The 22,291-nt window shown below is 62.0% G+C and overlaps 1 protein-coding gene across 3 annotated transcripts; it reads left to right on the forward strand.

Annotated features, from left to right (window-relative positions):
- The first annotated feature begins 1,693 nt into the window (after positions 1-1,693).
- On the forward strand, positions 1,694-19,825 carry KCNQ4 (potassium voltage-gated channel subfamily Q member 4). 3 transcript variants are annotated; one of them, XM_068172950.1, is made up of 14 exons: positions 1,695-1,979; positions 10,322-10,412; positions 11,413-11,539; positions 13,652-13,827; positions 13,895-14,020; positions 14,131-14,241; positions 14,361-14,456; positions 14,673-14,761; positions 15,806-15,961; positions 18,368-18,588; positions 18,688-18,790; positions 18,879-19,010; positions 19,115-19,253; positions 19,364-19,825. In XM_068172950.1, the coding sequence occupies exons 1-14, from the start codon at positions 1,717-1,719 to the stop codon at positions 19,580-19,582; spliced, it is 2,049 nt and encodes a 682-aa protein (XP_068029051.1). In that variant the 5' UTR covers positions 1,695-1,716; the 3' UTR covers positions 19,583-19,825. The 3 variants fall into 3 exon arrangements, with proteins under 3 accessions (XP_068029052.1, XP_068029051.1, XP_068029053.1); XM_068172951.1 differs by lacking the exon at positions 15,806-15,961 and having other exon boundaries at positions 1,694-1,979; positions 14,104-14,241; XM_068172952.1 differs by lacking the exon at positions 15,806-15,961 and having other exon boundaries at positions 1,697-1,979.
- Positions 19,826-22,291: the final 2,466 nt, after the last annotated feature.

The following is a 22,291-nucleotide window of genomic DNA, read 5'->3' on the forward strand; positions in this document are numbered from 1 at the left end:
CTCCCCCTCGCCATTCCCGGCCTCTGGAATCCTCCTTAAAGTCTCATCAGGGCTGGGGACACGAGTGGCTCTGTGGGACCCTCAAAGCCGGGCAGGTGTGGGGTAAAATCAACAAATCCTGGAATGCCTTCCCAAAACCTCCACCCATCTGACGGATGGGTTGGTGCCATGTTGATTCAGACTGCCTGGCTCCATCCCAAAACCTCCCAGCTCCCAGATCGATGGAGATTCCCAGGGTCTGGGCAGGTGATAAGGTGAGAATGGGACCTGCCCACGGCGTGTGGTGACCCCCAACCCCAGGAATAACCCAATTCCCACCTGCCCTTTGAACAACCAAGTCCTTTCCAGGTCACCTCAACCCTGCCCCCTCCGCAGCCCCGAGGTTTTAATCAATCCCAGGTGAAACCTAAACCTCCAGCGAGGGGAATGTGCTGCTCCAAAGGCAGCGGGATGAAGGTCAGGGTGCTCCCGCTGGAGCTTCTGCCGGGAGAGGGGCCAGACGAGCTGGGGAATGCTCCGGGAAGCACTTTTTGGGGGGATACAGGAGTTAGGGATGGATGGAGGGGAGAATTTCGTTTGGATTTCCAGCATTTCAGCCTCCACGGCTGTTATCCCATCTGCATGGGGTTTTTGTGGCATCCTTGGAGGGGAATTGTGGGTTTAACAGCACCATTTCCTCCAAGTAAATAAAACTGTCTATTTATTGTGTGTGATTCCTGAGACCTCCCAAATCCCGCAGTGCTCACGAGGGCCCCGCGCTGTGCCAGGATCTCTGACTGCCACTAAATAATTCACTGTCCAAAGCCCTGAACTTCATCTCTGCTCCGGGAGAAGCTGGAGGGGTGGGGTGGGGGCACACGGATTCTCCAAAGGTGTGAGAGCACACGGACCCAGCTGGGATCCAGCTTGGAAAGGGAATTCCCAGTCCCCGCCTCAGTTCCCCGCTGTGTTGGTGGGAGGTTGAGGTGGAAGGAAGAGCAAAGGGCTGCACTTGGGAAACACTTGGAGCCCGGCTCGAGGCTGAGTCTGCGGAGGATGGGTGGGGGTGGGATGCTCCATCTTCTCCAAGGATGCTCTATATCCTCCAGGGATACTCCACCTCCTCCAGGGCTCCTCCATCCCGTGGGAATTGGGAGGCTCACTCTCGCTCCAGGATGCTCCCCACCCTCTGTTTGGGGTGTGCTGTGGGATCCAGTTTGGGATGCAATTTAGGATGCAGTTTAGGAGGCAGTGACGTGGTTCGGGACGCGATTGCGTTTGGGATGAGGTGTGGGGTGCAGTTTGGGATGTGGTTTGGGATGCGATCCTGTTCGGGATGCGGTGTAGGGCACAGTTTGGGATGAGATGTGGGACGCAGCTGGGACGCGGCGCAGGATGTGGATTGGGATGCGGTGCCCCAGGACGCTCCCCGTCCCCAGCAGGGTCCCGTACCCAGACCGGGGGTGACAGCAGCCCACCCACCGCCCCATCCCCTCCACGCCCGGTGCCGCCGCCGCCCCGCACGGCGCTTTCCCCGCCCGCCCCGTCCCGCGGAGCCCCGGGGGCGGGGGCCAGGTACGGCGGGGCGGGCCGGGCCGGCGGGGCGGCGGCGGGGGAGGGCCCGTTGGCGGCGGCGGGCAGCTAAAGGCAGGTGGCCCCGGGAGCGGCCCCGGGCTGGCTCGGGGGTCCCGCGGCGGCCGGGGCCATGCGGCGGGCGGCGGCCTGAGCGGGGCGGCCATGGCCGGGGCGGCGGCGGCGGCGGGCGGGGAGCGGCGGGCGGCGCTGACGGCGGTGCGGACCGAGGGCACGGGGACCCCCGGCAGCGGGACACCCCCGCCGCCGCCCCCGCCCCGCCGCCGGGGGCTGCTGGCGGGGCCGCGCCCCGGGGCCGCCCCCCGCCCCGCCGGGGCCCCGCGCTGCTGCCGCCGCCGCCTCCAGAACTGCCTCTACAACGTGCTGGAGCGGCCCCGCGGCTGGGCTTTCATCTACCACGTCTTCATGTGAGTACCGGGCACCGGGGGGGCCGCAGGGACCCGCACCCCCAGGGCTGCCCGGCGGCTCCCGGGGCGGCGGGGAACCGGCCCTGCCGGCGCAGGAGCACCGGGGGTACCGGGAGTGCCGCGGGGCTCCCAGCGAGCCCCCCCGGGCTCCACCGGGAAGTTTCTCCACTGCGTTCGGAGGGGGGAGATGCGCCGGTGCCGCTCCTGCCGCCGGAGCCGGTCCCGGGATCCGCCACCGGGGGGGAGCGGGTCCCGCGGAGGGTCCGTGGCAGAGGGTCCCGGGCCAGGAGCTGAGCGCGTCCCCGGGGCTGGGACTCAATCTCGGGGTGGCCCAGAGACCCTTCCCGGTGGCACCGCGTCACCGTCCCGCTCTGCCGCTGTCCCTGGCCGGGGTCTCCGAGCGTGCGGGGACCCTTAAAGGCAGGGGAGGCGCGGGGGGTGACAGCTCTGGGTGGAACCGGGGACCCTCTGCTGTCCCGTACCTGTAGCACTGCTGGGACAAGGCAGAAGTGCCACCCCAGAGCCGTGTCCGGCTGGGATGGGGACAGCGGGGGTGATCTTGTCCCCGCTGCACCCCGAGAGCTGCGCCCATTCCTGGGTCACCGTCGATCCCCAGCGCTGGAAATCCCTCTCCAGGACCAGAGGGATCACACCTGCTCCTTCCCTTGCTCCGGGTGTTTTCCTGGGCTCTGAGGTGCTGCTCCATCTTCCCTCGCTGGATTTGAGCATCCCACGGCTCTTGGCATGAGGGCTCAGCTCAGGGCTCAGAACAGCTTCACCCCCTCGGCCTTGTTGCCTCGGGGGAGCCGTGACAGGGAGTTGGGGGGTCCCCAACACACCTGGAGGCTGCAGGGACAGAGAGGGCTCCATTCTGGGGGGTTGTCCCAAGCCGGTGGCACTGCTGGGGGCACTGCCCGGACATCACAGCTGCAGCCGTGGGGCAGGACGTGTTTTCCCTCTTTGCCTGGCGCACGCCAGGTGTGGGCACGGACCTTCTGCGAGGGCATGAGCCAAAATTTTGCCTCCTTCCCTCTCACCTGGAGCGGTGCCGCGGGGCTGCGTCGTTTCTGGGGTGCGGGAGCCGGAGCTCGTTAAGAGGCAGGAAAATGGGTCTTGCCTAAGTTAGCACATCGAGCTGGCAGCAGGAATTTGTCACTGGATGAAAGGGCACCTGAGCTCCCCAGGGAGCCGGGACACGAGCCCGGGGCCCATTTGTAACGACACCTCCTCAGCGGACTCCCACAGCCAGAATCCCTGCGTGGAAAATCCCACCTTGGGAAGAGCTTCTCCAGCAGGGAAAGGCAGCCAAAGCCCCTGCCAGGGGAGGCAACCGGGATTGACGGCGTACACACCCATGGGATGTGGAAGAGATATGCCCCTGCTCATCTCCCAGCTGGGATATCCATCCCTGAGCGTCCTCCACCACTTTGAGCCTGTTTTACCCCAAAAACAACCACATGGCACAAGCGGCCCCATTTGCAGAGCCCCCCAAGCCCCCCCAGTCCCTTCCCTGCCACCCCAGCGTGCCTGGCCCGCAGCTCCTGGGTGCTGGGCTTTGTTCCACAAGATGTGCAGCCGCCGGCAGCAGCAGCCAAACGTCTCCAGCCTTTTCTGGGGAGGCTTTTTGTTCACTTGCTCGCTTAATTTTAGGGCTGAGGCAGCTGCAGGGCAGAGTCCTGCCAGGGACCCCCTGAATCCTGTGGGAAGACGCCGCAGTGGGTGCAAGGTGCAGACATCTGTTCTGTGAAGCCTCTCCTGTAATGTTGCTCATTTCTGGCTTCTTCCAAGTTTTTTGTTGGCTTTTTTTTTTTTTTTTTCCCTCTCTCTCGCAGCAGATGGGAGCTGCGAAGCTGTTGCAGCGGCTCTGAAGTTGTCGGGGATGATTTGTGTGCCGCAATCCCTGGGTTTTAACAAAAGAGGAGGAAGGTGTTACCCCCTCCCCTTCCCCCGCCCTCCCCCCGAGGCATGGGAGGGAATGGAGCCCCCGGCCCGAGGTCGGGGCAGTGCTGGTGGCACAAACCGGTCCCCTGCGCTGCCTCCCCCGAGCAGGCTGGCTCCGAGACAGGGCTGGAAACTGCTAAAATGGAAATACCCGCTGAGAAGTGACGCGCTTCCCTCCCGGAGCCGCGGAGCGGGGCCGAGCCCATCGCGTTTATTGACCGAATTCAGCCTCTTTCTGTCGGCGAATTGATCCCAAATCTTATCCCAGCGCCTGCTCTGGGCTCAGTGGTTTGGTGGCTGCATCATTCCTGCAGCAGCTCTGGCCCGGGGGGCTGGGAGGGCTTGGAGCCACTTTTGGGGTCTGATGGATGTCCCCAAAGTCCCCCATGCTCCGGGAAGGGGGTGGTGAGGACATGGGAGCCCGTGCAGGTGGAAATCCGAGGTTCCGAGGTCTCGCCCAGCCCCTCCAGCCTCACGCTGACCATGCAGGGAGGCGCTGGCCGGCCTCACCAAGCCGTGCCTCGCTCGCCTGGAATGAGAATTCCCAGCCCTGGAGCTTACGGAGCAAATCCGTGAGGGAGCCCAGAGCATTAAGCGAGAGGCTTTAGAGCCAGGAGGCAAAATAAGAACTTCCTTTTTCCAATCTCCTCCTCGTTAGCCGGCGGGAAGGCTCTTCCTTGCTCCCGGCAAAGCTGCCGCGGGCTTGGCACGGGCACGGCTGCGTGTCCCGTGGTCAGGGGCTGCCCTGCCAGGGGGTTTCTGCACCCTGGAGCTGCTCCACGCGGTTTTCCAGGTGTCCAATTCCAGCTATTCCCATTGTGGCTCTTCCCTGCCCACCCGCCAGCCCCCCAAATTCCCAGCGGCTCCCGGGATTCGGGAGCTGGTGCCGATGGTTATGAAACGGCTGCTGGGTGCACCAGCAGCTCAGCTCAGCACTTTTGCCTGTCCTGGAGGAACACTTCCATGCAGAACTGTTTCACCTGGAGCAAATTAGGGAAGACTGAGCCAGCAGCACCAGGAGCAGCCGCAATCCCCCGCCTGGAGCGGCATCCCCCGTGCCAGGCCGAGCTCCCTGCCCGTCCCCCGTGCCAGGCCGAGCTCCCTGCCCATCCCCTGTGCCAGGCCGAGCTCCCTGCCCGCTGCTGTTGGGGTTTATTTCCCATATGGGAGAGGAATTTCCCTAGGGCAGGGAGGGGACGGAGGGAGCCTTGTCCCTGCTGAGTGTTTGGTGTGGTTGTGGGGACAGAGGGGTGGCAGCTCCCGGCAGAGTCCCAGGGCAAGCCTGGCACTGGGTAAGGGGTGCCAGGCACAGGCTGCCCCTACTCAGGATTGGGAAATCCCAGCTGGTTTGGGACGGTGGCAGTGGGATGTGTCCCCCTCAGGCCAGGGAGCAGGCTGGTGGCAGCCCGTCCCTCCCGGAGCATCTCTGTGCCTGGCTCCTGTTCCAGACGGGTGTGGAGGGCACGATGGGCCTGTCACCCCTGCCACTCCCTGACCTTGTCACAGCCCTCCAGCACTGCTTGGAGAGCCGGAAAACACCTCCCTGCCATGCTGGCAGTGCCACCATGGCCAGTGCCCAGCCCTTGCCGACATCCCCGGGGCAATTCCTAGGCCTGGAGGCTGGGATGGATTGCAGGAAAATCCTTCCAGCCCTGCTCAGTGCTGACTCTCCACCTCCTGCTTGGAAAAACCTCTTGAATTTAACTCTTCAACCTCTCTTAAACTCCTGAGTTTAACTCTCAACCCTTCCACCTCTTTGTATTTTGCTCGTTGAAGGTTTTTAGCTCACTGTCACCGCTGTGTCCCCCGGCTGGGGTGGTGGCGTGGCCACAACCAGAGGGACTGGAGGCCATGCCCTTCGAGCAGGGGCTGTGCCCCCAGGGCCACCTTGCTTGGGGCTGAAACGGGAGCTGCTTCAGGGGCAATGCCAGCGGCAGGAGAAGCCGGCACAGCACTTTCCCCAGCCCGATGTGGTGTCACCAGGGCATAAAATTAAGCGACTTCGGCGCAACATGAAACGGAGCATTGATTTTTCCTTCTGGTTTTTTTCCTTTTTCCCTCTTCCCCCTCCTGCTGGACCCCCCAGGCTGGCACAGGAGGTGCCAGTTTGGGTGCCCCAGTGGCACGCAGGGGTGATGCTGGAGAGTTTTTAGTTCTTTGTCCCCCTCAGCAGCGATCCCAAACCTCCCCTCCACTCTTTGAGGGTCCCATCTTTGGGGCGACTTCTCTGGACCACGCACATCCCTGTCCCCAAATGTCCCCGTGTCCCCCCAGGTGCTGGAGGAGGGTGACAGCCCCAATCCCTCTGTTGGGGTGCCTCGGAAAACACTCCGGTTCCTTCCCCCCCTCCAGCCCGTTCCTTGCCAGATGATCCAAGAGCAAAACTATCCCGGCTGCTCCGTGTGAGCGTCTTGGCAGCGGCCGCAGGAGCCTTGTGACCGTGCTGCCCGTGGGCACGGCGGGGCCGGGGGCTGCTGGGTGCCACGGGGGTGCCAGGTGATGCCACCAGCAAGATTTTCCTCCCAAAGCACCAAGATTTTATGGCCACAGGCTCTCACTCTCTGCGGGATGTCACCCTGCGGGTGCTGCCATGGGCTGCGGGAGAGGCTCCGCGTCCCGGCTCTGCTTCCAGCCTTCCCCAGGCTGCTGGGGACATCCCGGGCTGCGTCTCCCCGGGGGCTGCAGGGCTCTGGGAGCGGCACCCTCCTTCCCGCAGCGCTGCTAACAGCCTGGGGGCCGGGCTCCGAGCGTGTGCCGGGCTTTGCTGCGCCTCTGCCGCGCCTCCGGCTGCGCCTTCCCTGCCCGTGGGGAAACACTCGGAGCTTTTCTGCTCCTCTTCTGGGCGGCTCCGTGGGACGCTCCGTGCCATGGTTACGGGCGCAAACAGGGCCGCTACAGCCCGGTTATTTATATCCCCCGGCCGCCCGCTCCACCTCTCCTGCAGGGCTGTGGGGCCGAGGGACGGGGATTTATGGGACGCGCTGTTTATACAGCTGCAGGCGGAGCTGAACCTCGCGGCCTGGGGAGCCGGGAGGGTGAAACACCATCCCCATCCCCGCTGGAGCCGCGCTCGGGCAGTTTTGGTCCAAATCCCGAATTTCCAGCCGTGGCACAGCTGGAGGGTAGGGTCTAGGCCCTGTGATGCTGCCAGGGAAGGGATCGGTGCCTTCCCAGAGCCGGTTTGCTCGCTCATCCCGCGGCTGAGCTGCTCGTCTTGTGGCGTGTGGTGTTTCCCTTCCACTGAGTTATCGTCACGGGGTGAGGGCAAAGCGGGACCGCCGTGCCAATCCCGAGGTTTGGGAAAGCAGGACCGGGACAGCCCCACCAGGGCTGGTGCCACCCCCGTACCAATCCCAGGGGTTTGGGAAAGCAGAACCAGGACAGCCCTGCCAGGGCTGGTGCCACCCCCGTGCCAGTCCTGAGGTTTGGGAAAACAGGACCGGGACAGCCCTGCCAGTGCCAGTGTCACCCCCATGCCAGTCCTGAGGTTTGGGAAAACAGGACCGGGACAGCCCTGCCAGTGCCAGTGTCACCCCCATGCCAGTCCTGAGGTTTGGGAAAACAGGACCAGAACAGCCCCACCAGGGCCGGTGTCAGCCCCGTGCCACCCCCGGGGTTTGGGGGTGAATCCTGGGAGGGCTGGGCTGTTCCATCCCCATCCCACCCCACGAGCTCCGAGGATCCCAGTCCCCCGGCTCGTCCCAGACTGTTTTGGGGCGCAGCCCTCTTTGCCCAGGGGTGTCTGGGGGGTACTGGGAGCCAACTGGTGCCCGCCTGACCATCCCGGGAGGCCGACTTGGCCCTGCTTCCCCTGAGCTCAGCAGCTTTCCCGGCTCACCTGTTCCTGGGCCGGCTCGGGCGGCAGCAGATGGCAAAGCCCACCCTAATGAAGATTAATTGAGGAGATTTCGCCTTCCCTGCCGGGTTTTCATTATTGTTTTGGGGAGGTTTCATTACTGCTGGGGCTGGGCTCTGCTCCTGCCGGGTCCTGTCCCCGTGTCCATGCAGTGACATGTGCTGGGAAAGGGGGGCACCCCGCGGGAGCTGGAGACAGGAATTTTATTCGGGAGAGGTGAAGCACCGGCTCAGCCTCTGCTCCCTCCATCCCCCGGGATGGGGAAGCTCCTGTCCCCCTCTCTGCCCCCTCCCCATTCCCCTGCCAGCATTCCTCGGTTTTCCAGCTCCTCTTGGAGGGTGGGAAGAGCAGCGAAGTGGGATGGGAGCCTGGCACTGCCGGTCCCCAGAGGGGTTTGATGGAGGGCTGAGGGTATAAACCCCCCCTCCGGGTGCTTGGTGGAGGAGCTGAGAGCAGAATTCCAGCCCGGGAGGGATGGGGGATGCTGGTTCCTGGCTTCCCTCGCTGCCTTCAGGCATCTGACCCTTCCCTAAGCCGCTTAAGCGCCGCCGGCAGCCGGGACGGGGCGTTTGCCCAGGCTTTACAAGTTAATTCCTAGCAGGTGATGTGTTCCCAGAAAGTTCCTTTCCCAGCCAGCCCCGTGGGACCTCTCATGCCTCTATCCTTCCCCAAATCCACCTGGGAGGTTTCCCCACCCCTCAGGGGGGCCAGGTTTCCATCACGGTGGTGCTCCAGCGTCAGGGCCACCCACAGCAAAGTCCCCGCGTGTGCCCAGGCACGGGGACCCCCTCCCTGCTCGCTGGATGAGGCGAGGGGCACAAATCTTTGCAGGCTGGGAGATTTCTGCCTTCTCCTCTGCTCTGTGCTCCGCTACCCGTGTAATTGCCTGCGAAATCCCGCTTGGATAATCTTTTACTGCTGATGATGCACGAAGCCCCGAGCTCTGCCCTGGGCCGTGGTTTGCTCCTCACTCAGCCCAGGGCCCCGCACGCCCTGTGCCGCGGGGGTGCCGCTGTTCCCTGCGGGGGTTCACTCCAGAACTGCTGCGCCGGAGGAAAAAAAAACCCAATTAATAATTCAGAGGGAGAAGGAGCCGGCTCCAACCTTCTGCCTTGCGGGTGGGGAGTGCCCAGGAGAGCAGCAGCGTGGTGAGGACAGGGTGGTGACACGGCTGTGACACCCCTGACCCCTTCCTGGCTCCAGCTCTCCCTCCTCCCTGCTCTGCATCCAGCCCTTCTCCCATTCCCAAGGATTTATTTTGCTGTTGGTCCCACCTCCAGCAGTGTTTTGGGGGAAAAGGACCCAGCTGTCCCCTTTAGGCTGTGCCACCCTCATCCCCCTCATGCCAGGGTTGGGTTTGGAAGCCCCTGGCCCCACATGGGGCTGTGGGGTCAGTGGGGAGGGGTCCTGGATGGTGCCACTGAGGGACAGAGCGTCGGCCCCTCCCTCTCTGCTGTGTCCCCTGGTGCCTTCCCAGTGGCACTGGGACCACTGGGACAGCTGGGACAGGATTCACCCCTCCGATGGCCCAGGCAGCTGGTTCTGCCCGAAAATCCCACATCAAAAAGAGATGGGAACGTCCTCCCGAGCGGGGGCTGAGCCCCCCTCAGATTTCCCCTGGATTAGTTGAGGAGGTTTCGCCTTCCCCAACGGGGTTTCATCATTGTTTTGGGGAGGTTTCCTTCACCCCTGATGGCCCCCGGGCATTGTCACCATGAGGACACATCACTGGGGGTGAGATGGGTGCCACCAGCTCGAGGACAAGGTGCCAGGGCCACCAGGGCTCAGCCAGGCTGTGCCAGTGCAACCCAGAGTGGTGTGGCTGGAGCCCCCGGTGCCATCCCGGGGCGGTGGTGACGGAGCAGTGAGTGGCCCTTTGCGCGCCGTCACGTGGGCCGGTGGCACTAACCCTCCTCTTTCCTTTTTTAGAATCGCTGGATCAGGGGAAAAAAAAGTATTTTTGGAGGTTTCATTTGCTTCAGCTTCAGAGTCGACTTTCTTTTTTTCTTTTTTTTTCCCCTTTTTCTTTTTTTTTTCTTTTTCTTTTTCTTTTCTTTTTTTTTTTTTAATTTCCCCTCCTTATTTTAAATAGGCCAAAGCCCCTCGTGCCTGAACCCATTGTTCGGGGAAGAGCAGCCTCAGAGCTGTTCCTGGGGACTTTTCCACTGGGTTGACACTTCCCAGGTGTTGCTGGTGCACCGCTGGTCCCCGCGGTGGGAGTGATGCTGGGAACAGACCTGAGGAGCTCTGGTCCCCTTCCTGCAAGCACCAGAACCCTCCACAGTGCAGGACCCACCCCCGTGTCCCTCCCAGCCTTTAATTAAGAAGCTGCAGGGCTGCGGCAGAGCTGGCACCGAGCCCCACAGCAGCTCCTGGGCTCCCCAAAGGCTCCATGCCACCATCTAGAGGCAAAATGTGTCCCCAGTGGCTCTGCCACCACCTGGGGACCTCTTGACTGCGGGGTTCAGGCTGTGAGAGGGGGCAGCGCTCTGGGATGGGGTCCCCTGGCTGGCCCTGTGCCCCCACTGACACTTTGTCCTTCCAGATTCCTCCTCGTCTTCAGCTGCCTGGTGCTGTCGGTCTTCTCCACCATCCAGGAGCACCAGAAGTTGGCCAACGAGTGCCTCTTCATCCTGGTGAGTGATGCAGGAGTGGGGCCGGTGCTCGGATTTCCTCTCTCCACTTTATATCCCAAAAGATGTCGGGCAAGACCGCAGGCAGGACCTCTGTGACCTCACCACGAGTCTCTGATGGTCCGATGGCACCTCGGGGGTAGCCTGGCCGTGGGTGTCACCGCGGCTCCTGGTGGCCCATCCCACCATTGTCCCTCCGTGCACCAACCGCTGGAAAAGGCAGAGCACGAGGGGCTAAAAAAGGCAACTTTCCCCCAAACTGTCAGAAAGAGCTGACGCAGGGACTTCTCACGAGTGACGGAGACTAAATTGGGAAGGTCCTTGTGACTTTCCTGCGAGTAAGCAGAACGGGGGCTTGTTTGTGCGAGAGGTAGGAGGACAATGCTGACAGCGGAGGAAAAGGACCCAGCTCGGGGCGAGGAGGAGAGCGGCAACTCCCGCACGGCCCTGACGGGCACGGCTCCCGTGCGGCTCCGGTGGCCTTGGTGGGGCCACCCCGTGCCACGCTCAGCCCAGTTTAGTTTGCCCCCCTCAAATCTGAGCCCCTCCACTCTCCTTGTAGTAAAAAATGTGGTGAACTCTGGATCCAGGGAAGAAATGATGATGTCTGCTCCAGACCAGAAGGCTGAAGGATAGCTTTATTAAACCTATACTATGTTACATTAATACACTATTTAAAGAGAGACTGTACTATTCTACATACTTACTTCTTACTTACCTGTCTAACGAACTCAAACTCGTGACTCTGCTGAGAGCCCAACACAGCTGGGTCCCATTGGTCACTGACCCCAAACAACCTTCACCAGGATCCAACCCAGCAGTCACCCCAGGTGAACAATCTCCACACCACATTCCACATGGGCAAAACACAGGAGCAGAGATAAAGATTGTTTTCTCTTCTTCTCTCTGTGCTTCTCCTGAGAGACACAATTGTCTCTCTGTCCAGAGAATGGGAATGTCACATCTCCCTACCCCCTTTTCTCCCCCCTTTTCCCCCCGGCAGGAATTTGTGATGATCGTGGTGTTCGGCATGGAGTACATCATCCGCGTGTGGGCCGCCGGCTGCTGCTGCCGCTACCGCGGCTGGCGCGGCCGCTTCCGCTTCGCCAGGAAACCCTTCTGTGTCATAGGTACGGGCTGGCACCGGCATCACCTCTGTCTCTCTTTTGCAGCGTTAAAAATAGGTTGTAGAATAGTTGATAGTTGTTGAGCGTGCACTGTTAGTTTGGTTGTGGTCAAAGGGGTTAAAAGGATCGCTAAAAGAAATATCCACCCCCAAGCGAAACGAGCCAGCCTGGACAGAACTGTCATGGGCCAATCAAGCGCCTTAAACCTTCATGCAAATGAAGGATCCTAAAAGAAACCAATCCAGAGGGATAGAAAACAGGATAAAAAGGGGGCATCTGACCCACTGAGCCCGTGCCGCCCCACCTGGAACGTCGGGGACGTCGCTGCTCAAGAGGACTCAGCACTGGCGCTGCAGCATCCTCGATGGGAACGCTCCTGCTCAGCCTGCAGGCCCCCTTGCTTTAGGCCTTTCTTTTTATTATAATAAATGCTGAAATCACTTCTAGTAGCGGGACTGTGGTCCCGTTTTTAACAGCAGGGTGGTGGAAATGCTGCAACCTTCTTCGAAGCGTCTCCTTCAGAAGGCGCTCGGAGTCAGGCCAGCAGAGCAGCCGTTTCCAGTCCACGCACACCACGGATAGCTCAGCAGAGGAAGGACAGGAAGGGTCTTTGCATGATGTATTCCAGCAAAGGTTTATTCCAAAGCACGCCAAAGGGATCAGGGACAAAGACAGAGCCATGTGGTGTGCACAGTATGGGGTCAGTGACCGATGATCTGAGGGCACAGGGGTGGGCAAAGGGCAGCAACCTGTAGGGGGGATGAGGGATGAATAATTGGGGTGGGCGGTGTCAGCAGTGGCACTCGGTGCCATGGTTTAGTTGTGGTGTTAGGGTGATGCTTTTTCTCTTCAAGCCAGGTCTCCTAAGCTCTCAGAGATAAGCATTATACCCCTGATAGCTCAGCTGCCTCAGGTGGCATAAAGAAGCAGGATGGCTCCTGTGACAGTGTTGGAAACAAAAAAGTTTTAATAACAGGCAAAATAAAAAAGCTCTTTACAGAGAAAAACCGAGCCAGGGCAACAGGTTCTTGCTCCTGCTTAAACACTTCACAAAAGCGATTTTTAGGGAATTGCTCAGGTGGGACTTTTTGGATTCTGCCCAATTAGCTATCCTTAAGTTTGAGGTGAAGTCCCCAAGGTCCTGTGAGGTGTCTTTTAACCAAATTGAGGAGAGAAACTTCTGGGCTTTTGTCCTTTTTAAGGAGACAAAGGGTAACTTGTTTACTCCATCAACAAGGGGCACATTCCTGCATTAGGGCATGGGTTGGACTCGATCATCTTTAAGGTCTCTTCCATCCCAGTGATTGTGTAAATTCTGTGAACTGGCCAGTGGGGGAGGCAATCTGATGTGGATTGGCAGCAGTGCTGCAGAGCACCACGGGCTGAGTCCTCTCTGTCAGCCCAGGTGGGAAAACCGTATGGTAGATTCTTCCAAGGCAAGGCCCTGGGGATTTCCCTGAGCGGGAGCATTCAGAGGATTCCACATCTCTCCGCTGGTGTGTTTGGGTCAACATCTTCATTTTGGTGGAATATACATAATGTCACCTAAAAGTGTATGCTAAAGTACGATTATTTAGAGCCTAACAGTTTTCTTTACTGGAGCTTTTAAGGCTTTGAAGTTTTTTCAAATTTTATATTCAGCAAAAGCAAGCCATTTTGGAAACTTTCTAGGGAAAGAATATGTTCCTGGCAAATGGGGAGTGAAAATATAACAATAGAATATATAAGGTTGTTCCAATGCTTGACCACTCTTTCAGTGAAGAAATTTTTTCTAATATCCAACCTGAACCTTCCCTGGTGCAGCTTGAGTCCATTTCCCCTTGTTCCTTCACTGGCTGCCTGGGAGAAGAGACAAACTCCTGTGTCCTCAGCCTCCTTTCACACAGTGCTAGAGTGATAAGGTCACCCCTGAGCCTCCTTTTTTCCAGGCTAAACAACCCCGGCTCCCTCAACTGCTCCTCATAGGATTCATGTTCAAACTCTTTACCATCTGAGAATACATTAATAATATAACACAGTACAACACGACAACTTTGCAGGGGATTTTATTGTTGATCTTTACAGGCGTAATTCGGGATTACCCACATACCGCCCTGAGCCTCTCTGTCCCCTCAGATTTCATCGTCTTCATCGCCTCGGTGGCCGTCATCGCCGCGGGCACACAGGGCAACATCTTCGCCACGTCGGCGCTGCGCAGCATGCGCTTCCTGCAGATCCTGCGCATGGTGCGCATGGACCGCCGCGGCGGCACCTGGAAGCTGCTGGGCTCCGTCGTCTACGCCCACAGCAAGGTGAGAAAAAGCATCCAGGGACATCCCCTGAGCTCAGACACCGCGTCTGAGCCGCCGTGCCCCGCAGGAGCTCATCACCGCCTGGTACATCGGCTTCCTGGTGCTCATCTTCGCCTCCTTCCTCGTCTACCTGGCCGAGAAGGACGCCAACGTGCAGTTCGCCACCTACGCCGATTCCCTCTGGTGGGGCACGGTAAGCTCGGCCCCCGCGGCCCCCCGGCCCCGGGAGGGGAGCAGGAGGGTGGGATGGGGCTGTGGTGGGGGAGCGCCCTGCAGGCCCCCCGCTGCTGTGCCCCCGGGCAGGTGACCCTGACCTCCATCGGCTACGGGGACAAAGCGCCGCAGACGTGGCTGGGCCGGATGCTGGCGGCCGGATTCGCCCTGCTCGGCATCTCCTTCTTCGCCCTGCCTGCCGTGAGTAGGGCCGGGAGAGGGTCCCCTCTGCAAAAACAGGGGGGGAAATGGGCACAGCCCCCTCTGTGTGGGGCCCGGTCTGTGCTGGCACCCACGGCCCTGTCCCCTCCCGTCCCCAGGGGATCCTGGGCTCCGGCTTTGCCCTCAAAGTGCAGGAGCAGCATCGGCAGAAGCACTTTGAGAAGAGGCGGACCCCGGCGGCCAACCTGATCCAGGTGAGGCAGGGCTGGCGTGTCCCAGCCCAGCCCTTCCCGGGAATGCTCTGCTGTCCCCTCGTCTGCTCTGCCCGTCCAGACTCCCCGCTCCACATCCAGCACCGAGATCCTGCGGGTTGGTCGCTGCCGCCTGTGGGGGCCCGGATGGATGGAGGGGTCCGGGAAGGCTCTCCCATCCCGATGGATCCCGATTCCCGGGAATCTCGCTCCCTGCAGGCTGCCTGGCGCCTGTACTCCACGGATGTCAGCCGGGTGTACCTGACGGCCACGTGGTGTTACTACGACAGCCTCCTGCCTGCCTTCAGGTAGGAGGGAGGGGGCGAGGGCTGGGCGAGGGGTCCCCGTGGGGATGAACAGCCTAGGAAACCAGGAGGGACCTTGTGGAACCCCCGGGGGCTCGGTGGGGTCGAGCGGCACAGGCACCTTCCCAAAATGGGAGTCTGCTGAAGGAGCCTCCTTCATCCTCATCATCCTCACAGCGCCCATCCCATCCCGTCTCACCCCATCCATAGCCTTCCTCCAGCAGCACAGGGAATGGGGTGGTGCCTCGGGAACCCCACGGCTGCGGTGGTGGAGCTGCAGCCAGACAGGAGCAGGTTCCAGGTGTGGACCCAGCTGGACACGGGGGGATCCTGTGGGAGCCCCATGTCCCGTTCCTGCAGCACGTCCCCCCCATGATCCCTGGGATTTTGCCACTGTGGGTGGATCAAAGTCTTCCCCAAAGACTTTCCAGACCTCTCTTCCAGATCCTGAGGGTTTGTCACATCCCCGTGAGCATCCCTGCCCTCCTGCCTGCCCTGCTCTGGCCGTGTAACAAACTCATCCTTCTGTCCCACTCTTGATTTTTCCAAAGGCAGGGCTTTCAAGAGCCACAGCCCCGAGTCCCAACTTCCCGAGCATCACCCCAGATCCTGGGCATCTCTGGGGGCTCTGCTGTTCCTCCTGCTGTGCCAGGAGCCGTTTTCCCTGCAGTGGAATTCTCACAGAGCCAGATTCCATCCCTGCTGGCTCTGAGCTTTCCTCTTCTGCCTGGAGCCCAGGATCTGATGGTGACAGGTCCCCATGTCCCCACCCCGTCCCAGGTTTGTCCTTGCCTGATCCATCCCCTGCAGCATGTCCAACCCTTCCTTCTGTGGAATCCTGTCCCAGGACCCTTCCCCAGCCCCATCACCCCCAATTAAGAAAAGGTCTTTTGAACAAAAAATGCTGATTTTTTTTTGTTTTGTTTTGCTCTGGTTTTGCTTTGGTTCGTGCTCAGGAGGACCCAGCGCTGTTCAGCATCGCTTTGCTGGTTTTCTTTGCTTCAGAACTTTTAATTTCTCCCCGTTTTTATTTCACCCTGACCTCAGAGAGCTGGTCCTTATGTTTGAGCATTTGCACCGGGTTCGCAACGGAGGATTTAGGAATTCAGAGGTGAAAAAATGGCCTGACAGAGCCCCACCGCCCTATCACTCCTTCACCCCTGCCCAGAAAAGCTTCAGCCTGGCTGTGTGTTCAGGGGAAAGGTAGGAGGGGACAGCCCCCGTGTTCTCCCTCCTCTCTGCTCTGTCTCCTCTGCTCCTCTGAGATGTCACTGTCACTGCCACACCAGACCCCGAGGTGCCACCACCCCAAACTGGCGCTGCTCCTGGTGCTGGGCATCCCTCCTGCTCCCGGTGCTGCTCCCAGCTCCATTCCAGCTCCAGAAGGGGCAGATTTGACCCCGAGGGACGCCCTGGGCTGTTGTACCTTCGTGAGGTCACCTCGCTGCCCTCTTCATGTGGCTGTCACCCCGGCATGTGGCACAGGGTAACCGAGAGTGGCAGGAAACCCCTTGGCAAGGGCAGTGGTGCCATCCCGGTGGGATGGAGCCACGGGGCAGCGTTCCAGAGCCCGGGAAAGAGCAAATCCCAGAGCCTGGGGCTGGGAAGGGCTCCCGTGCCCATGAGGAGAGAAGGGAGGGCTTCAGGCTGCCCTGCTGCGGGTGGCGGCTGCTCTGCACCGTGTCCCTTGTCCCCTCTGCCTGAAGAGGAGATCCCAGCGTGCCACCAACGCCGGCCACCCTGCCAGGACATCGGGCCGGCGCCAGGGTTAGGTGGGGAGAGGCCTCGTGCCTCAGTTTCCCCCCGTGCTGCCTCATCAGCAGGGCTGAGGCTGCAGGTGTTGGGCTGAGCGGGACCTGCTCCCCCAGGTGAGTTCGGGGCTTGGGAGGCTCCTCCCTGGGCTCTGTGACCAACCAGGAACTGGCAGGGGAAGGACCAAACCCCCCCCTCGGGGGCCTGAGCCCGCCCATCTCACCCGCGAGCACCACCTCTCATAACATCTCATCTTCTCTCTCTCCTCCCCTCTCCCGCTCACCCTCCTCCTCCTCTCCATCCCTCCACCCTCAACCCAAACCCGTCGTGCCCCCCCCCTCTGCCCCAAGCTGGAGTGAGGAGGACGCGCAGCCCCACAGGTGTTTACGCCTCAGGTAACGCTCGCCCCCGGCCGCGGGGAGCCCCCACCCGAGCCCGGCGGGGTTCGCGGGGCCACCACGGTCCCTCTGCTCGGGGACTGTCCCCAGATGCTTCTGGCAGAGCCGAGGAAGCGCACAGGTGTTTATGCAGGACCCACACAAACATCCTGCCCTGGCAGCGGCGGCGGCGCTGTCGCACTGGCGGTGGCTCTGCGGGGACGGGAGCGCGGTGGCCCGGGACGCTCCGCTCCCTGCCGCCCGTGGCTGATTCTCTTTTCTCCTGTGTCTCTGCCCTGCCCCTCCAGCCCCATCTTTAGTGGTAAGAGGAGGCTCTTGCAGACGTGGGGCACGTGGAGACGGAGGTACCGTGTCCTGCCCGTCCCGCCCGAGAGCGGCACCGGCAGCCTCGGGATGCATGGATGCACTCCCTGCCTGCGTGCCTGCGGCATGGACAGGGCTGGGGAGCGAGGCACGGCGGGTGGAGGCTGAATTGGGGGTCCCTCCGCAGGGCAGGGAGGCTGTGCATGGCCTGGGCTGAGCTGGCTGTCCCCGCTGTCCCGCTGTCCCTTACTGCCTCAGTTTCCCCGTTGCAACGTGGATGAGCACGGGCTGGTGGCAACAATCTCCGGCACGTGGATACATCCCATAAATCCCATAAATCCCTTAAATCCCAGCTGTGCGCTGCAGCCTGATTCCCGGGACACAGCCCTTCCCAGCCTGGGAATGTGTGGGATGTGTGGCAGCCACCCTGTGTGGCCAGCGTGGGGAAGTGCTGCAAGCCCCGTGCCCTGCCTGTATCCCTGCCAGAACCCTGCCTTGCCCTGCCTGAGGAAACCCAGGAATGTCCCCAAACACCTGGGTTTCGTGGAGCCTGTCCTGCAGCAGGTGTGGGATTCACTCCATGTCCTCCCCGGCTTTAGGGTCCTTCCCTGTGTGTCCCCTTGAGCTGTGTTTGGGGTGTCTCATCATGCAAAATATGGGGGTTTTGAGTAGGTCCTGCATAAACAATGCCTGGTGTTTCCCCCCCAACCCGAAACTGCAGCTGGGTTTGGGAGCGGAACTCGCAGTAGGGCAGGAGCAGAGCCTGGATTGGGAGGTGCAGCCTGGAGGAGGCAGATGAGGAGGAGGATGGAGCAGTTTGGCCGGGTTTGGACACCCCGTGCCAGCAGGGATGGAGCAGGAGCAGAGCTCTGCTCAGCTCAGTGATGGCTCTGCCGCGTGTCCCCTGCTGCCACGCCTGTCTGTCCCCTCTCTCCCTGTCTGTCACCTCCTTTCTCTGCTCTTGGGACCAAAAAAAAAAGGGATCTAAAGGAGCTGCCCCTGCAGGAACCGCCTGCTCCTGGCCTGGCTCGTGCCCATCACCTGCCGGGGGCTCTCTGTGAGCTCAGCACGGCCACTCACACTTCATACAGGGGCCACCTTGTCCCTGACCCTGTCCCCACGGCCATGACACCACCCTCCCGCTGTCCCCGCGCAGCAACAAGATGGGCATCAAGGAGCGGATCCGGCTGAGCAGCTCGCAGCGCCAGGGCAGCCGCGGCCGGCAGCAGCACCTGGGGCCGCCCCTGCACCGCTCCCCCAGCACCGAGGACGTGGCCGAGGCCTCCAGCCCCACCAAGGTGCAGAAAAGCTGGAGCTTCAACGACCGCACCCGATTCCGAGCATCCCTGAGGCTCAAGCCACGGACCCCGGCTGATGGTGAGCCCCTGGCTGGGGGGTCTGGGGGACACTGGGGGGGGCTGCAGGGTTGGGGACAGTCCTCGGGGTCTGCCATCCACCCGCTCTTGGCACCCACAGCCGACTGCCCGCCGGAGGACAGTGGTGAGGAGAGGAGCTCCCCCTGCGACCTGACCTTCGAGGACATCATGCCGGCAGTGAAGACCCTCATCCGGGCCGTCAGGTGATACTGTCCCCTCCCGTGTCCCCGGTGTGCACAGAGCTCCCCCCCGGGCACCCCGTTCCTGCCTCCAGCCCGGCTGTCCCCGCAGGATCCTGAAGTTCCTGGTGGCCAAGAGGAAGTTCAAGGAGACCTTGCGTCCCTACGATGTCAAGGATGTCATTGAGCAGTACTCGGCCGGACACCTGGACATGCTGGGCAGGATCAAGAGCCTGCAGACGCGGTGAGGTGCCCTGCAGGTGACCCTGGGGGTTCTCCCACATTCCCTGGAGGGTTCCCGAGCCCTTGGGAGTGATGGATGGGCTCTGCCGCTTCCCTCCCTGCCAGCGTGGACCAGATCGTGGGCAGGGATCGGGCGCTGCCCGCGGACAAGAAGGTTCGGGAGAAGGGGGAGAAGCCGGCACTGGAGGCAGAGCTGGTGGACGAGCTCAGCATGATGGGGCGCGTGGTCAAAGTGGAGCGGCAGGTCAGGAGGGGACACCCCGGGAATGTCCCCGACCCTTCGGAGGAGGAGCCGAGCCCCTGCCCACCCTGCGGGGGTGGGCCCGGCTGAGCCCCGCCCTGCGGCCCTTGCAGGTGCGATCCATCGAGCACAAGCTGGACCTGCTGCTCGGCCTCTACTCGCAGTGCCTCCGCAAGGGCTCCACCAATTCCTTCGTCCTGGCCGCAGTGCGGGCGCCGCCCGGCGAGCCCGACATCACCTCCGACTACCAGAGCCCCGTGGAGCACGAGGACATCTCCGTGTCCGCCCAGACCCTCAGCATCTCCAGGTCGGCCAGCGCCAACATGGACTGAGCAGAAGGCAGCGGGACAGACCCTGCCCGCCCGGCACGGGGCACTGGGAGCGGCGTGGCGTTGTCCCCTCGCTGTCCCCTCGCTGTCCCTCGGCGTGTTACTTGAACCGAGTCTTCCTTTGCGGGGACACGGCTGCAGCGGGGTGCCCGTGGCACTGTGGCATGGCCAGCCCACGCTCCTGGGGCGTTTCTGGGATGCTCCTGGGATATTCCTGGGATGTGCCTGGGATGCTCCTGGGATGTTCCTGGGGATGTGCCTGGGGTGCTCCTGGAGTATTCCTGGTATGCTCCTGGGATATTCCTGGGATGGTCCTGGGGTGTTCCTGGGATGTTCCTGGGGATATTCCTGGCTTCCTGCAGGATGGCACCCCTCAGCTCCGGGGTCCTGGGTGCTCCCCAGCTGTGGTGGGGATGCTTTGGGCTGACCCCATCCCCTGGGGTTTGGTTTGAATCCCAGCCCCAGCCCTCAGCACAGGTCCTGCCTGGTCCCCCAGAGCTGAGCCGGGGCCACCACCAGCTATGCAAGGTCCCATCTCCCTCTTGCTGCCAGTGCAGGGGTGTGGGGGCACGACCCAGGGTGGTTCTCCCACGTCACTCGGGGTCCCCAGTGTGGGGAGCAGGGGACTGTCCCCCCTCCCCAGGCTGCACCTCTCCAGAAGCACAGCAGAGCCTTCTGCCTGCCCGTGCATGCTCCCAGGGCAATATATATATAGAAGATATATATATATATATATATATATATATTTATGCAATAATGTCTTAATATGCAACACCCCTGGGAAGAGCAACCCGAGGGGCCATAGGCAATAAGCAACCCCCTGCCAGCTCCCAGGGCTGGACTGTGCTGCCCAGGGGGTGGCCCTGGAGCCAGGAAGCTGAGCAGGGGCTGTGGGGACAGGCGCTGTCCCCAAGGAGCATCCCTGCCCCTGTGTCCCAGCCCCTGCTCCTGCTTAGAGGATTCCCTCCTGGCTGGGTCCTGCGGTGCTCAGTTTGTCCCTGTCCCTGTCCCCTCTGTGGTCCGGGGAGCACGGGTCGGGCCTGGAGGGGGCCAGCTTGGTGGGGACAGGGCGGTGTCCTTGCATGTCACCTACATCAGAGCCGCGACAGCTCCTGCGCTGCCCCAATCCCCTGCGCTGCCCTGCTCCCAGTCCCGGCGCTGCTTCCCAGTCCGGCTCCGCTGGGGCTGTGCCAAAGTGCCAGGCTGGGGCGGCAGACGAGGCTCCAGGGGGGGCTCGGTGGTCACCCCACATTGCCGGGGTCTGTCCTGGGCTGCTCCCCCCGCTGCCAGCGCCGCCCCTCTCTGGGCTTGGGACCGTGGGATTCGCACCCCTTGTCCCGTGCCTCTGCTCCGGGCACTGGGGACTCCTGACCCTGCTCGTTCCCTCGCCCCGTTAGTGCATGTGGCCAGCGCGGGCCATGCCAGAGCTGCTTGAACGCCCCCACCCTGCTCCTGCCCTCGACCCGGGGGTGCCCGGGCAGTGCCACACCAGGGGACAGCGCTGGGTGGGTGGCCGTGGGGCGAGGTGCATGTGACAGCTTTGCCCGCAGCCGCACGCAGGAATTAACCCTTAGAACCCCGCTCCCGGGGCTGGCTGGTCCCCGCAGACCCCCGAGCCAGCGGTAGTTACCTCACTTGATTAACTTATTAACTTATTTGTTTCATTAAAATTTGGAGTAGAGGCTGCCCGCCTGCTCCCTTCTGTCTCCCGGCGCTCCCGAGAGGTGGCACTCCAGCCCTGCCACCGAGCCGCGGCCAGGGGACAGCAACGTCCGGCCTGGGGACACAAATGTCCGGCAGGGGACACAAATGTCCGGACGCCTCCCTGACCCCTTAAGCTACAGAAACGCACCGAGATGGGATTGAGAGCCCAGCTCCAGCTCGTTCGCCCTCCCCAGCTCCATCCCTGCATCCGGGGGTGCAGGGCTGGTGTCACTGCAGAAGGACCCGTGCGCTGCTTTTTTGGCACCTTACAGGGAAGGGTCGCTGCCCCGGGAAGGGCTGTGCCCCACCTGTCTATTTGGGGTGTCCCCTCCAAATGGCGACGTCGCTGCGATGTCCCCAAGGCCATCCCAGGGAGGTGAGGGTGGAGCCCCCTTCCCCAGGAGCCCCCAGACCCCTGGAGGGACAGCAAAGCTTCACCCCATGGCTGTGAGCTGGCACCCCCGGGGACAGCACGCCCTGCAGCCTGCGATGTCGGGGGCTGAGGCGGCCCCTTCCCGTGCCGCTGGCCCGGGAGGAAGCCGGGGCTGGCCGCGGCTCAGTCCCTGCCTTTCCTGGCTGCCTCCTGCCAAGAAACTCGCTCCAGGATCGCCTCGGAGCCGAGCCCTGCGGGGGCAGCACCTCCGTGCCCCGCTCGGGGATGGGGGGCTCCGGGGTCTGCAGCACCCCGGTTCCGCGGAGTGCCCGATGAGTGGGGTGCGATCCCTGTGGGGCTGGCTTTGGAGGGCTCTGTACCGGCCTCTCGCGGTGTTCCCAGAGAGGTGGGCGGCTTTCCCGAGTGGGTTTGGAGGGATCCATCCCTGCAGCTGTGGGATCTTCACCCTGCACCCCGCGGGGGCGGCAGCTCGGCAGAGCCCGGGTGTGTTCATGGGGCAGCCAGGGCCAACCCAGCCGGGTGTGTGGGGTCTTCCCGTGGCTCTGAGCAGTGGGGACGGGGTCCTGGCAGCTTGTCCCGCCCCCAGCACGGCCGGGACGGTGGCACAGGCAGGG

This window comes from Anomalospiza imberbis, chromosome 25 (assembly GCF_031753505.1).
Source record: "Anomalospiza imberbis isolate Cuckoo-Finch-1a 21T00152 chromosome 25, ASM3175350v1, whole genome shotgun sequence".
In the NCBI taxonomy this organism is placed as follows: Eukaryota; Metazoa; Chordata; class Aves; order Passeriformes; family Viduidae; genus Anomalospiza; species Anomalospiza imberbis.

What these genes read in the sequence shown, in the direction of transcription:
- KCNQ4 (XM_068172950.1), top strand. Translation starts at nt 1,717, where the DNA reads ATGGCCGGGGCGGCGGCGGCGGCGGGCGGGGAGCGGCGGGCGGCGCTG. An exon ending in GAAACCCTTCTGTGTCATAG is followed by an intron (nt 11,540 to 13,651) that starts GTACGGGCTGGC and finishes CTGTCCCCTCAG; the next exon opens with ATTTCATCGTCTTCATCGCC. An exon ending in ATCAAGAGCCTGCAGACGCG is followed by an intron (nt 19,011 to 19,114) that starts GTGAGGTGCCCT and finishes CCTCCCTGCCAG; the next exon opens with CGTGGACCAGATCGTGGGCA.